This window comes from Heteronotia binoei, chromosome 16 (genome assembly GCF_032191835.1).
Source record: "Heteronotia binoei isolate CCM8104 ecotype False Entrance Well chromosome 16, APGP_CSIRO_Hbin_v1, whole genome shotgun sequence".
Classification (NCBI taxonomy): domain Eukaryota; kingdom Metazoa; phylum Chordata; class Lepidosauria; order Squamata; family Gekkonidae; genus Heteronotia; species Heteronotia binoei.
The window spans coordinates 31,544,407-31,556,987 of record NC_083238.1 but is presented as its reverse complement, the minus strand read 5'-3'; the positions used below and the strand labels follow the sequence as shown (position 1 = coordinate 31,556,987).

The 12,581-nt window shown below is 41.1% G+C and overlaps 1 protein-coding gene across 1 annotated transcript in view; it reads right to left on the bottom strand.

The window, feature by feature from the left end:
* HAT1 (histone acetyltransferase 1) overlaps positions 1–11,315 on the bottom strand; it is a 29,433-nt gene extending 18,118 nt beyond the window's left edge. Inside the window, exons 1-4 of the mRNA XM_060256950.1 lie at positions 11,022–11,315; positions 7,336–7,407; positions 5,452–5,527; positions 2,646–2,766 (exon numbers count right to left, since the gene is read on the bottom strand). Coding sequence (XP_060112933.1) covers positions 2,646–2,766; positions 5,452–5,527; positions 7,336–7,407; positions 11,022–11,028 — 276 coding nt within the window. The 5' untranslated portion in view covers positions 11,029–11,315. The remainder of the gene's footprint in view (positions 1–2,645; positions 2,767–5,451; positions 5,528–7,335; positions 7,408–11,021) is intronic.
* Positions 11,316–12,581: the final 1,266 nt, after the last annotated feature.

The following is a 12,581-nucleotide window of genomic DNA, read 5'->3' as shown; positions in this document are numbered from 1 at the left end:
CTGCTCTTGGCTGTCTCCTTTCAAAATTCAACACAGCAAAAGATCGGAGCTTTGCAGCTGTCCAGCCCTGTAAAAGTGCTTGCGATGTAAGAGTCAGTTCTTCAAAAACCACAAGGTCTTGATTTATGAAAAGCCAAAATCCTAATGCCGTCCAAGGACAACACGTTATTAACTGAAGTTAACAGTATGCAATCCTTTTTTTTAATTTTTAAAAAATATTTATTGAAAAAAATCACCTACAAAAATACAACAATATCTATAGAGCTCGCCGAGAACAATGCACATCACAAGGAAATCAACACCACAGCAATCGACATCCAAAAAGGTAAACCTTCTGTCACCGGGCATAGCCTCACTAATACCAACTCATAGAGAAAAGAGAAAAATATGAATATATGAAAAATATGAATAATATTAACAAAAGCATCAACCCATACTTTAAAAACGGCGTGCAATCCCAGAGCGGTTAGCCAAATAAACTTATTCAGACATTAAATATGCATGGCGCCACCCATTTGCAATATATTACCACATACAGAGGAAAATGGATGGTGCTGATGTATCTCTAGAAAAAAGATGCAGGGCAAATACAAGCCCCAGCTGTACCTGCAACCAATATTTTTATGCAGGAAGCCACCAGTGCACTCTTAGGAAGGGCTACTCTAGTCTAAACCTGAGAATGTTTCTTTCATTCTCTAACATAAGTGCCAACAGCACTGAACCTGCTGATGATGCTGTTTGTGTGTTTAGGAGCAGTATGAACAGAACAGTGGAATCTTGTTGAAATTAGCTGTAGCTTTGTTGCCCTTCCCTCCCTCATCAAGGCCTTTCCTCAATTGTTGTGTCCTGCTATCCTACAAAATGTAATTGAATCAGTGAAGCCAAAAGCAAAAGACGAGGGGGGGGGAGAGGAGGGGATACTGTCTGTATCACATACAGATAAAAACGAAAGCTTAACGTCCCCTTCCCTCTCCCCACTTGACAAGTACAAGTATTCATTCGGCTGAACAAGCAGCCTCACATTCAGGCAGACACTTGAGATGTTTCAGGGAGCTAGTCTTAATTTTGAATGGGACATTCAAAAAAAAAAAATAGAATGGTCAATTCAGGACATGGCTGCAAGCAAAGGAATCTGACCACAGAACGCAATGCACAAGAATACTGCGTTTTGCAAACGCAAATGTACAACAAATTTGTATCACATGAGAAGAGCTTCCTTCATGATGGAGTTCACTCTGGCAAATGTTTGCAAAATAGCTTCCAGCACAGCAAAAACTAATACACAAAGCATTGTAAAGCCAGCCTTAAAAGTATACATGAGCATATGAAATACTTTATATTGTACTAAGAAAGTGCTTTTCCAATCTAATTCTAGAGCTGTTTGTTAATTCATAGCCAATTAAGAGAAACTGTAAGCAGCGAAGCATAGATGGTGATTCGACCACTGCCTGACCCCCATAACTGAGCCCAGAAGTCTGCCTTTCTGAAAAAGCATGTAGCAAGAATAGAACATTCACTTTGCACTTCTGGTCAGCATATTACATTCAGCTGCTGTCCTCATTCATATGTGGGAGGTGCATAAGATTACATTTATAAAACAATGTATCAATTTCCTTTAATCACAAGGGAAAGGTGGGTTATAAATGTTTTAACAAAATAAAAATAAATGTTTTAAGTCTCGTTTTTATGTCTCTGTATTTTAGCGCTGGTTTTAAAATGTGATTTATTAAGTATGTTCCAACGTGGTTAGCTGCTCTGGTGGCCTTCGCGGGGTCAGAAAGGTGTGATACTTTTATTTATTATTTTACTTTACAAAATTTGTATCAGAGTGACAGCAACATCTGAGATTTCCGAGGGATGGCAACCACAAACGGCTGTAGCCAAATCTATGAGCAATCCATGCACCCAAATTCATTTATTTATTATTACTTTAGATTTATAACCCGCCCTCCCCACAGATAGGCTCATGGCGAGTAACAATAGGTATTCTTCTATGAGCAATTCATTCACCCACAGCAAGTGAAATCTGTGACCTGAAGTTCCAACCATTTTGAATAAACAAATACTTTTATATAATGGGGGAAAGGGGCTTGTTAAACTGTTTGTTGCAATTAATGCTTGCACCGCAAAATCTCTATACACATGACAATAAGTTAGAGTGAAACACTGATTTTATGCAGTGTTTCTGCTCATTACATATTGAAACTGGGTTTTACTCTGCTCATACATAGCTAACAAAACCACACTTTCACTCAACCTTTACATGTTAGTGTTCTCTGGCTGAAGGTTTTTCTGAAATCTCTTGAGGTTTCACACAAAACATAGTGCTGACACAGCCCCTTTACTGGAGGCAAATTAAAAGAGAAAAGTAGAAGCGATGAGATTCAGAAGAGGTTTTTCCAAATATTTCTGAAGCAGTAGGGAATGTGACTTGTAAGAACAAAGAACTTGTAAGAACATAGCAAAGTAGGACGATCACAAGTCATTGGGAATATGGAAACTAACATTGGTTTCATTTCATTTCAGCAGTTCTTATATAATTGTATTGAGAGAACTGAACATGTGGTCATCAAAAGGTACAGAAAAACAGGAAAGGGTTCATATACAGTAACAGAATAAGGTGACATTGGAGCATTTGACATTACCTCCACACAGTCGAAGTTCTCATTAACTTTGGAAGTGTAATCAATACGAAACAGTGTCGACAAGTTACCAGCAATATAGTACAAGAGGATCTTCAGACCTTTGTAACCAAAGGCAACCTCACTACAAGAGAAACGCAGAGGTTAAAGACATACCCTTTTATGCTTAATTACTAATCAACTAAGACAATTGTGATGGTACAAAAAGATCTCTCATCTTGAAGGTCTGAGGCATTTACCACACATGCCTAAAGATATATTTCACATTTGTTAGAAATTCCTTCAAAGCACAGAATTCACAAAATTATAGATTTCACTTAACACAGCAAGGTAACAAGTTTTATGGCATCTTACAACAGGTTTATACAGGTATTTTTGGAAAGTTTAATGCCATTAAAACCATCCTTTATGTATACAATTGCATAGAAAACTATACCATATAAATCAGGATTACTGCCACAACACTGCTGGAAACTGCACACATCATAAAACTTGATGTAAACAGTACCCATATACCACAAAGTCAGATGGCACCTTTGCCACAGACATGCCCCTTGTATGGAGAAAAGTGCCAACCCCCAGAGACAAAATGTATCATGGTACAAAAATTATCTATTGTGGTAGATAGATATGCAAGCTCAGGGATGCTAAGTTAAACCCCGTTAAAAGGTCAGGAAAAAAGGAACCAAGAATACTGCCAAATTACTGATGCACAATACATGAATGCCTGTTTTTCTCTTTATGTATGGAGAACCCTGTCTGGCAATACCAGACACTGAAGGGTATTGGTAGTGAGTTATGTACACAAGATATGAACTGAAGTGCAATTATATTTGTGACAGAGAGCAAGCAGATGCATGCTTATAGGAAGTGCTGCTTGGGAGAGAGTGAGCTAGCTAACCTGACTGACAGCTCATGGAATTCAGTCTGGAGAACTGCAGCTAACTGTAGAGGGGAATATGATGGTTAGGCAATTGGCGATTTTGTTGGAGAAGAGTGCAGTGCCCTGGGAGACTCTCTGGGGTGAGGAATCTGAAAAGCAGAGTCTGTTTCAGAGCCAGTGTGGTGTGATTTTGGAAAAAGGACAGACTCTGGAGGAGACTGTTCAAATCCTTCTGTGTGTGTAAAACAAAGAAACACAACTTGAAAGAGGAGTTCATTCTCCAATTATACACTTAATATCCAGGTCAAAGAGACTGTAAATCTGGAAGATAAGGATTTGGCAAATGGTTTGAAGTGGCATTGGAAGGCCCTAAACATGCCAAAAGGCAGAGTTATAGATCTTGAGAAGATAATAATGATCTTGCCAGAGAAAAAGGTCTAGTACAAGGGTGTTGAACTCATCTGATATGAGGGCCAGATCTGACATAAATGAGACCTTGTTGGGCCGGGCCATTTCAGGTTGGGCTGGGCCATGTTGAGCTGGGCCATGTCAGGCCAAATGTGTACCTATTTAAGATTAGGTAGCAGAGATATAAACTTTATGAAGAACACAGACAAACATTTAATATTGTTTTTCTAAAAACTTAAAACATACTTAAAATGTTAGCACTCATTGGTCTTAAAGGTGCTTTCTTTGTATTTCTTCCATGGGATGCGGAAAACTGGGCAATGGAAGCTGTGGCTCTTTCCTTCCTACCTCAGGGAACAGGAGAGGGAGGAGCCTCAGCCAATAGAAGGGAGAAAGGTTTGGCTCAGTAACTCTGCTGTGCTATTGAGCTTGGAAAAACAAGGTCTACCTTCCCCCCTTCTTCTCCAAAGGAGGAGACTCAGCCAATGGAAAAAATAGAGGTTTTGCTCTGTAGCTCCTGTGCAATTGAGCAAGACTTGCAAAGCAAGCTGCTATGAAGGAGGAAGCAAGAGATAAGGAGAAGGAAGCAGATGACAGCTAGTTACTTAGGGGCCTGATTCAGCCCCCAGATTATACGTTTGACACCCCTGGTCTAGTAGGAAAACTCTAGTCTTAAACCCATAGGGATAAAGCTGTGTACATTCTCAAGTCTGTGGAACCAACAAATATTAAATTCAAAAGGAAACATAAGGCAATCAAGAACAAGTACTACCTAAGCAAAAGCACTGTAACATCTGTTAACATCTTCAGTGAAAGCAAAAACAGCTTAAAGTCTGAAAACTTCTTGTGTACTCAGCACCATAAGATGCAGTTCTATAAATATATTTAGCTTTCTGTCTACCAATTCCAAATTCTAAACACTATGTAAAAATAGATTCCCTTCCATGCCAGTTTGTTCAAATAAATCTGAACACTGTTTAAGTGTGCCTAAAGTGCCATTTCTAAAGGTGAATATTGGAGAACCGATGCAACGTAAGTGTGATTGTTTTGGAGGTGCTTAATTAAATAGTCAGGTTGTTACAACGTTCTCTTGTAACAGTACAGCTAATGTTAAGTTCAGTAACCATGCTGATAAAGAAAACGAACAGCTGGATTGGATTTTTTGGCAAGCTTGTTTCCTGGATGTAGACTGAGATGCCAGATGAGCTCACAGTGCCACAGAAATGCAGAAAATCCTGATTTTCTCCTTGTAGTAACTCCAAGTCATATTTAAGCCTAGTAGTCCAGAAACATCTTTATTGCTGATGCCAGAATCATTGTATTAAAATCCAGTTAGGTTTAAACAAAAATCATATACCACTAAAAGTTATGCAAGTAATGACCACAGAAAATCATAAGGCCAAAATAAGCATTCCTTTGCGTAAGTATTTACTCTGTTTATGCACAAACTTTTAAGGACACCAGTGTAACATCCAACCTCTCAAAATTCAGCTTGTGAGATTTTCTTGCATTACTTACTCATCTCCAAAAACCTGGTGACTGAATTCAGGATGAAATGTTGTGCTGTCATCTTCCAAATCCTCTGGAAAGCGGACTGATGAGAAACAGCTGAGTGTAAGTCAACAGCTACCATTCATTTACCAACATATTTTATAAGCTCACAAGAAGCCAACCACAGCCAATCCATTCTTGCACTTTTAAATTATAACAACTCCTGCTTTTTAAAATAAATCCAGGGGGGCAGCCATGTTGGACTGAAGCAGCAGAACAAAGAAGTAGTGTGCATGTAAGCTTGTACCCAGAATAAAACTATGTTGGTCTTCAAGCTGCTACTGGACTCAAACTTTGTTCTGCTGCTTTTTAAAATAGTCTGTCATTGCCCCATTCAGGAAACCAACCACAATTCAGATACCTGGGTGGGCAGAATTGCAGGTTACCTCATTTCAGAAGTTTTGGAGGAAAATTCCTTTATACTTCCTTATACACTATGCGATCATAACACTTATTTCTTGACTTCTCATTAGATCCTAAAGACTTTTAACAGGACAACATTCTCTACACTTTTATGAATGAATTTCATTTTCATTCAGTCAGTGAAAGATGAAAGAATTTAGGATGGGGTTTTTTTTGTTGTCAAGTCGCAACTGACTTATGGCAACCCTACAGGGTTTTCAAGGCAACAGATGTTCAGAGGTGGTTTGCCATTGCCTACCTCTGCACTATAACCAGAGCTGAACCTGCTTAGCTTCTGAGACCTGACAAGATCAGACTATCCTGGGCTATCCAGGCCAGGGAGAAGAGTACTGATTGAGTAGGATGATTACTTCCCTCAGCAAACTGAACATTAAACAGAGATGTACCCAAGAGTCCCTTTATATTAGTTTAGTAATTATAAGAGCCTTAATATTTACTTTACTTTGTGAAGCTGTGATGGACAATAAATGGTTACGGCTTTATCCTGGTCTGAGAGCCTTGAGTGACAGGGGATTCAAATGGAATTCTTCAACTGAGAATGTCAGTTAAGAGGGGAAATAAAAAACTGACAGCTAACAGGGAGGGAGGGAGGGAATGAAGTGACTGAGAGAGGATCAAGAAGGATGCTGAGTTAGGGAAGTGGGAAGCTTAGTACATCCCTAACAAATTTGAGGGACACAGCTCCTATAAGGCAGGGTGTGTGTGCATGGGTAGATGATTCCTAGCTAGTGTACAAGGATGGAAACTGGAACTTGTGTGAATATTCCTGCCTTCACTAACTTTAATGTTTATTAGACCAAGAAGCTTATGCTAGTTTATGTTAGAAAGTAATCTCTCTTCTCAAGTTTTAAAGACCTGTCTGAATAACAGAAACAGTTATTCTGTGACAATCTATCTGGTTTTTATCTTCATAAAAGTTACTTTATTCCTGTTGCTTGTTCACATAAGTTCTATATCTATTTCTACCTGACCATTTCCCCCTCAAAGTTAAATAAAAGTTTATTTTTGATTTACCATCAGCCTCTCATATGCCATTATCAAATAAGAGGGGGAAAGGGATTTTTAACAATATCCATTCAAACAACTGTTTGGAACAACCAAAGGAAAACAAAGAAGAAAAGGGGGCTGCTCACTGAAGAACAAGATAAAGAGAAATCCTGTGAGGGCAAGAACATCATAGAAGCATTCAGCAACCAATGGAAAGGCTGAAGCACATACCTTGTCCTGAGTACCATGCCTGTTCTCATTCATTTCTGCTCCATTGCAAGAAACTAAGCTATATGAGCAGTTATGTACTGATGAGCTCATATTATAAATAACATGGGGGGGGGGAGAACCTGCAGCTTTCCAGTACTTCACTAGCTTTAATACTCCAAAACAAGAACTCAGGTGATTGTCAAGCCTCAAAACCAAATCATAAAATCTTACCTAATTTTAAGTGAATTGCTTCATTCGTATTACACTTATACTCAGCCAGTTTCTTCTCCATAGCAGAGAGCCCTAGGAAAACATGTTATGGAAGTGAATTCTACAACAATTCAAAACACATTTAAATGAAAGATCCTGCTGGCTCATTTGACATGCACTAATTTACATCTCTCCAGATGACCAAATGATTTTCAAAACAAGTTGCCACATAAATACAGAACAAGGAAATAGTGCATTTCATCATGGTCTGTCTGACTTGAGAAGCGATACAAATACAGGAGCTGGCAGGATATCGCAGTAGAGCCACAAAAGTCACATAAGGCAAGGCTGGAGACCGCCACTCACCAGAAATGTTTTCAGGCAACCAAGCAAAGAAAATTTGTGCAAGATGGTTCTTTTCAGTCACAAATGACTATTGTGAGTTCAAGTTTTTTCCTTTTTGGTAAACTAGTAACTGTCATGGATTTGATTATCAAACTAACATAAGAATAACAGAACCCCCTTGCCAGGCACTGAGATGTGACCCCCTACCACAATGATGGTGTCTCCTGCATAGCTCATGCCCAGAGCGACCACAGACCTTTGCAAGATCCCTGAAACAGTCAGAACAACACTAAGCAGTGCCGTTCTAAACAGAATTACACCTTTGTAAACCAGATGAATCCAAAGGGTGCAACTTTGTTCAGGGTAACATGAACATATGAAGCTGCCTTATATTGAATCAGACACTTGGTCCATCAAAGTCAGTATTGTCTTCTCAGACTGTCAGCGGCTCTCCAGGGTCTCAAGCTGAGATTTTTCACACCTATTTGCCTGGACCCTTTTTTGGAGATGCCAGGGATTGAACCTGGGACCTTCTGCTTCCCAAGCAGATGCTCTACCACTGAGCCACCGTCCCTCCCATAACATCATACATCTAATCCATAACATTGTAACATCATAACATTGTAACATCATACATCTAATCCCAGGCTTTTCAAAAAGACACACTTCAGCAAGTTCAGTGGCAAATAAGACTACGGCTAAAGGAACTTCTGAGAATCTTGCTCATTTTTGGCAACATGACAGCTCCAATTAATTTAACACACATAAAAGACAGCACATTATAAATGCTCAGTTTATGGGTGCCTGAAGTACTGAGAGCACTAAATCAAACTACAAGATATCTGATGACCCCAAAGGGATCAAGTATTTACATACCAATACACTTGAATTTCCTTTACTTATCAGTGATCCTGTGAGTCATCCATTTTCAGATTCTATCCAGAAGAAGGAATCTGAAATTTTCCATGATGTCTCATTAGAGACATAATGAAAACTTTGGACCAGCAGACTTCCATACTCTTCACTGTTCTTATTCCTTCCTAACAGATATGGGATGTCTTAGTTACCTGTTTCTGCTACAACTTATATCATTTCATTATCACCTTCTCCTATATATGATAAAGAGCCCCATAGCGCAGAGTAGTAAAGCTGCAGTTCTGCAGTCCTAAGCTCTGCTCATGACCTAAGTTCAATCCCTGGCGGAAGCTGGGTTTCCAGGTAGCCGGCTCAAGGTTGACACAGCCTTCCATCCTTCTGAGGTCGGTAAAATGAGTACCCAGCTTGCTGGGGGGGGGGGGAATGTAGATGACTGAGGAAGGCAATGGCAAACCACCCCGTAAAAAGTCTGCCGTGAAAACGTTGTGAAAGCAACGTCACCCCAGAGTCGGAAATGACTAGTGCCCTTTCCTTTCCTATATACGATATACAAAAGTAGAATAATAGTGTACACTGCTTCTGGGAATGCCAGTTCCAGCACTTCTACATGGATCTCATTCCCTTTTGGCCTTATTAAAATTGTTTTATTCCAAGGGTTTTCTGGAGTCATGCAGTGGTTTTGATTTATTAAAATAACAGTTACTTCATATGTTACCTAAATAGTTTTGATTCTTGTTTTATTGTAATTCTAGTGCCTTGCCTCTAGGAGCAAGAGGGGGGGGGGGAGGCATTTGAGTGTGTATCAGGAAGGAAAGGTCAAAAGAAAGTGACACTGCACAGATGGAAATCCCTTCCATCTGCAAAACTCCTCTGTGCAATCCTTCCCAATAAACCTTATGTGCTCAGGGAACATCACCATTCCTCAAGTTTAGACAGACAATGACCAACCTTTCAACTAGTCTGTAGTACGCAATTGTACTTCTCCAATGCCTACTACAACACAGTAGGCACATTCAGGAAGTGCAGGAAGGTAACCCTGATTCCATGTCCCAGCTGACCTGTGAGATCCTGTCCAGGTTTGCTAAGTAGGTTTGCCCTCACAGTCTACAAGCTGGCCATCTACTTTTAGCAGCATCTCAGTGCAGGATCCATCCTCAACTTCTAGCAAACTGATCTGCACATTCAAGCCAGTTCTAATTACTTCTTAAGAATTACCTCCAAAGAAACGTGGATAGGGCTACAGAATAAACAAGTCAAACTTTCCATGATTCTAGAAAGTGTTACATGTGTATACAATTTAAGATGACAGTTTGGGAGAGGATTGTGTACATACACAACACTATGAGCCACTTTAGGCAAGCGTTTGTAGTAGCGATATACAACGGTCACTTATGGCAACCCAGTAATTTTCAAGGCAACACTCAGAGGCTGTTTATCACTGCCTGCCTCTGTATAGCAAGCCTGGTATTCTTTGCTGGTCTCCCATGCAAATATTAACTAGGGCCAACCAGGTCAGGGCAATTACCAATACAATGCCTAATACACGACCAAATGACAAATATGCTTTGGGTCTTGATTTTATCCTGGAAGCCTCCATGGGCTTGGTTTCTGTTGAAGGGGAGACTCTCAAGCTCAACAGCCACAAAACCCACTAAAGGCCCACCAAGCTGCTAGCCTCCCATTTTTAAACATATTTATCTTAGTTTAGCTACAGTTAAGTTACTAGTCCCTCAGGTTTTTGTCAAATAAACAGACCACTAGAATAGTATCACACCATCCTATAAACCAGGAGTGGCTAAACTGTAGCTCGGGAGCCACATGTGGCTCTTCCACACATATTGTGTGGCTCTTGGAGCCTCCATCAGCTGGCCTGGAGAAAGCATTTCTCTCTTTAAATCACTTCGCCAAGCTCCCTGGCAGCTTGAAGAATGCGTTTAATATAGCTTTCTTTCCACCTCTCTCTCTCCATCCGTTTTCCTTCCTGTCTTGCGGCTCTCAAACATTTGACATTCATGTCTTGCTGTTCTCAAACATCTAACATTTTTTTAATGTGGTTCTTACATTAAGTTTGGCCACCCCCGCTATAAACACACACCCTCAGGACCACAAATGTCAATAGACCAGTTCACATTTATAAGCAGCTTGCCTTTAAGAATTCAAGAGCAGCATTTTGGTGGTCCTTTTACCAGCTTTCTCAGGCGCGGAGGTAAGCAAACGTCCACCGCAAAACAAACCGAGGAAGTCTGGCAAGCAAGACTCAGAGTGGGTTTTCCCCACCAGCATCCCCTCCACCTTCCTGGGACAAGGAGGAATCGCTGGCTGGACTACCTCTGAGCCTCCAGAGCCAGCTAGACAGCCCCCTACCTCCAACCTGGCCCAGAGAGAGGGCGAAGGGCATAGAAAAAGAGGCGCCCCACCGGAGACGGAGGCCCTACTCGGCCTACCATTTCCCGGCTTAATTTCTACCGCCCCCCTCAGCTGCTTACCCGCCATTTCCAAGCAGCGGCGGCGGCGGCCTCGGCGCGAAAGACACCCGCCTAGCCACAGCGAATCAAGCCGCGCGCCCACACGCCGGAAATGACGACTCGCGGGACTTAGGCACGCACTTCCGCTCGCTCTAGGAGTTGGGCGGGGAGCAAGTGGAATATTAGTAATGTTGCAGCTGCCCGCGCATGCTCAGTAGTCTTCTCCTTCGCCTTCAACCGTGAGCTGATTCCAGATGGTTGATTTGCATAACCCCGCCTACTTACCCGCCTTTTCTGCCTATTCTTTATTCCTTTGAGGTTACAAGACGTAAAGACGCTAAATAAGGAATCGTTCAGGGAGGCTAGATGGGATAGGGTGATTCGGGAAAGACTTACAGAACGTGAAAATTAGCAAGGGGATTTTATTCTTAGCGTAAACTTTCTTGGATTGTTTATATCAAGAGATTTAGGCAAGGTTGCATGGGAAAAGTCCAGGTTATTTTGTATTATGATGAACCAAAACCCCATGCAATACAGTGGGATTTCTGAGTAGGCATATTTACTTCCAAATAGGCTGCAATACACTTACTATGTCAAATTGATCTAAGCAGTGTATTCTATTTAGTTCTTTCATTTACAAAATTCTCCCTTTTTGTTTTTTCCTTGCAACAAAGAACAACACACTAAGAAAATTTGTGACAAGGTATGAACTTTCATAAGTCAGTGCTTACTTCTTCAGTTACATCTAAAATGTGAGTCCATCTGTCCTATATATTGGAAAGTGGAGTGATTTCAAATGCCGAATGAAAGTAGGCAAATGACATTAGTAGGTGAATACCAATAGCAGGGGCGATTGGATTTGGTGTGACAAGCAGAGGGGTAGTAGGCGTGGAGAAATCAGCATTGGTAATGAGACAGGTCTTGATTAAGTCCAGGGTTGTCTTGAACTTCATTAACAATTGCAATGCAGCAGTCTCTCTAATCTCCCTTGGAAATGCCTTTGTAAGAGAGCTGCTACTCTTAGGCCATCAACTGATGTCCCGGAAGGTTAAAATGTTCTCTCACCCAGGGACAGCTTGCTACAAGATAAGTCCAAAGAAAATGGCGGTAGAACACCACACATGGTCACCTACAGCTCACAACTCAAGCCAGTTCAAGCATAAGGACCCACAATAGTGACACTTCTTTCACATAGGCACTGGAGGACTGACTTTTTCTTGCTTACAGAAAGCCTGCTAACACACCTTCTCACTTGCAATGATAAACTACCTAAACAGTAACATGGACTCTGGTACCAAGGCCTGCAACAAACCAAGATGTCAACTTTGCTCTCATATAGATCCTAACAGCACCATCCGTGGACCCAGCAAGGTCAGGCATACCATCTCAGGTTCCGGCTCATCCTCTAATGTGATTTATGCCATCGTGTCAGCAATGACCTTCTATCCTCTACACTGGACAGTCCCTTTGGCAAAGAGTTAATGGACATACGGGGTGGGGGGGTGGGCTCCCTCTGGGTATCCTGCCCCCCAGGGAAAGTGTATGCGCAATACATAGCCTCTCCTCTCCCGGTGTAGTGAA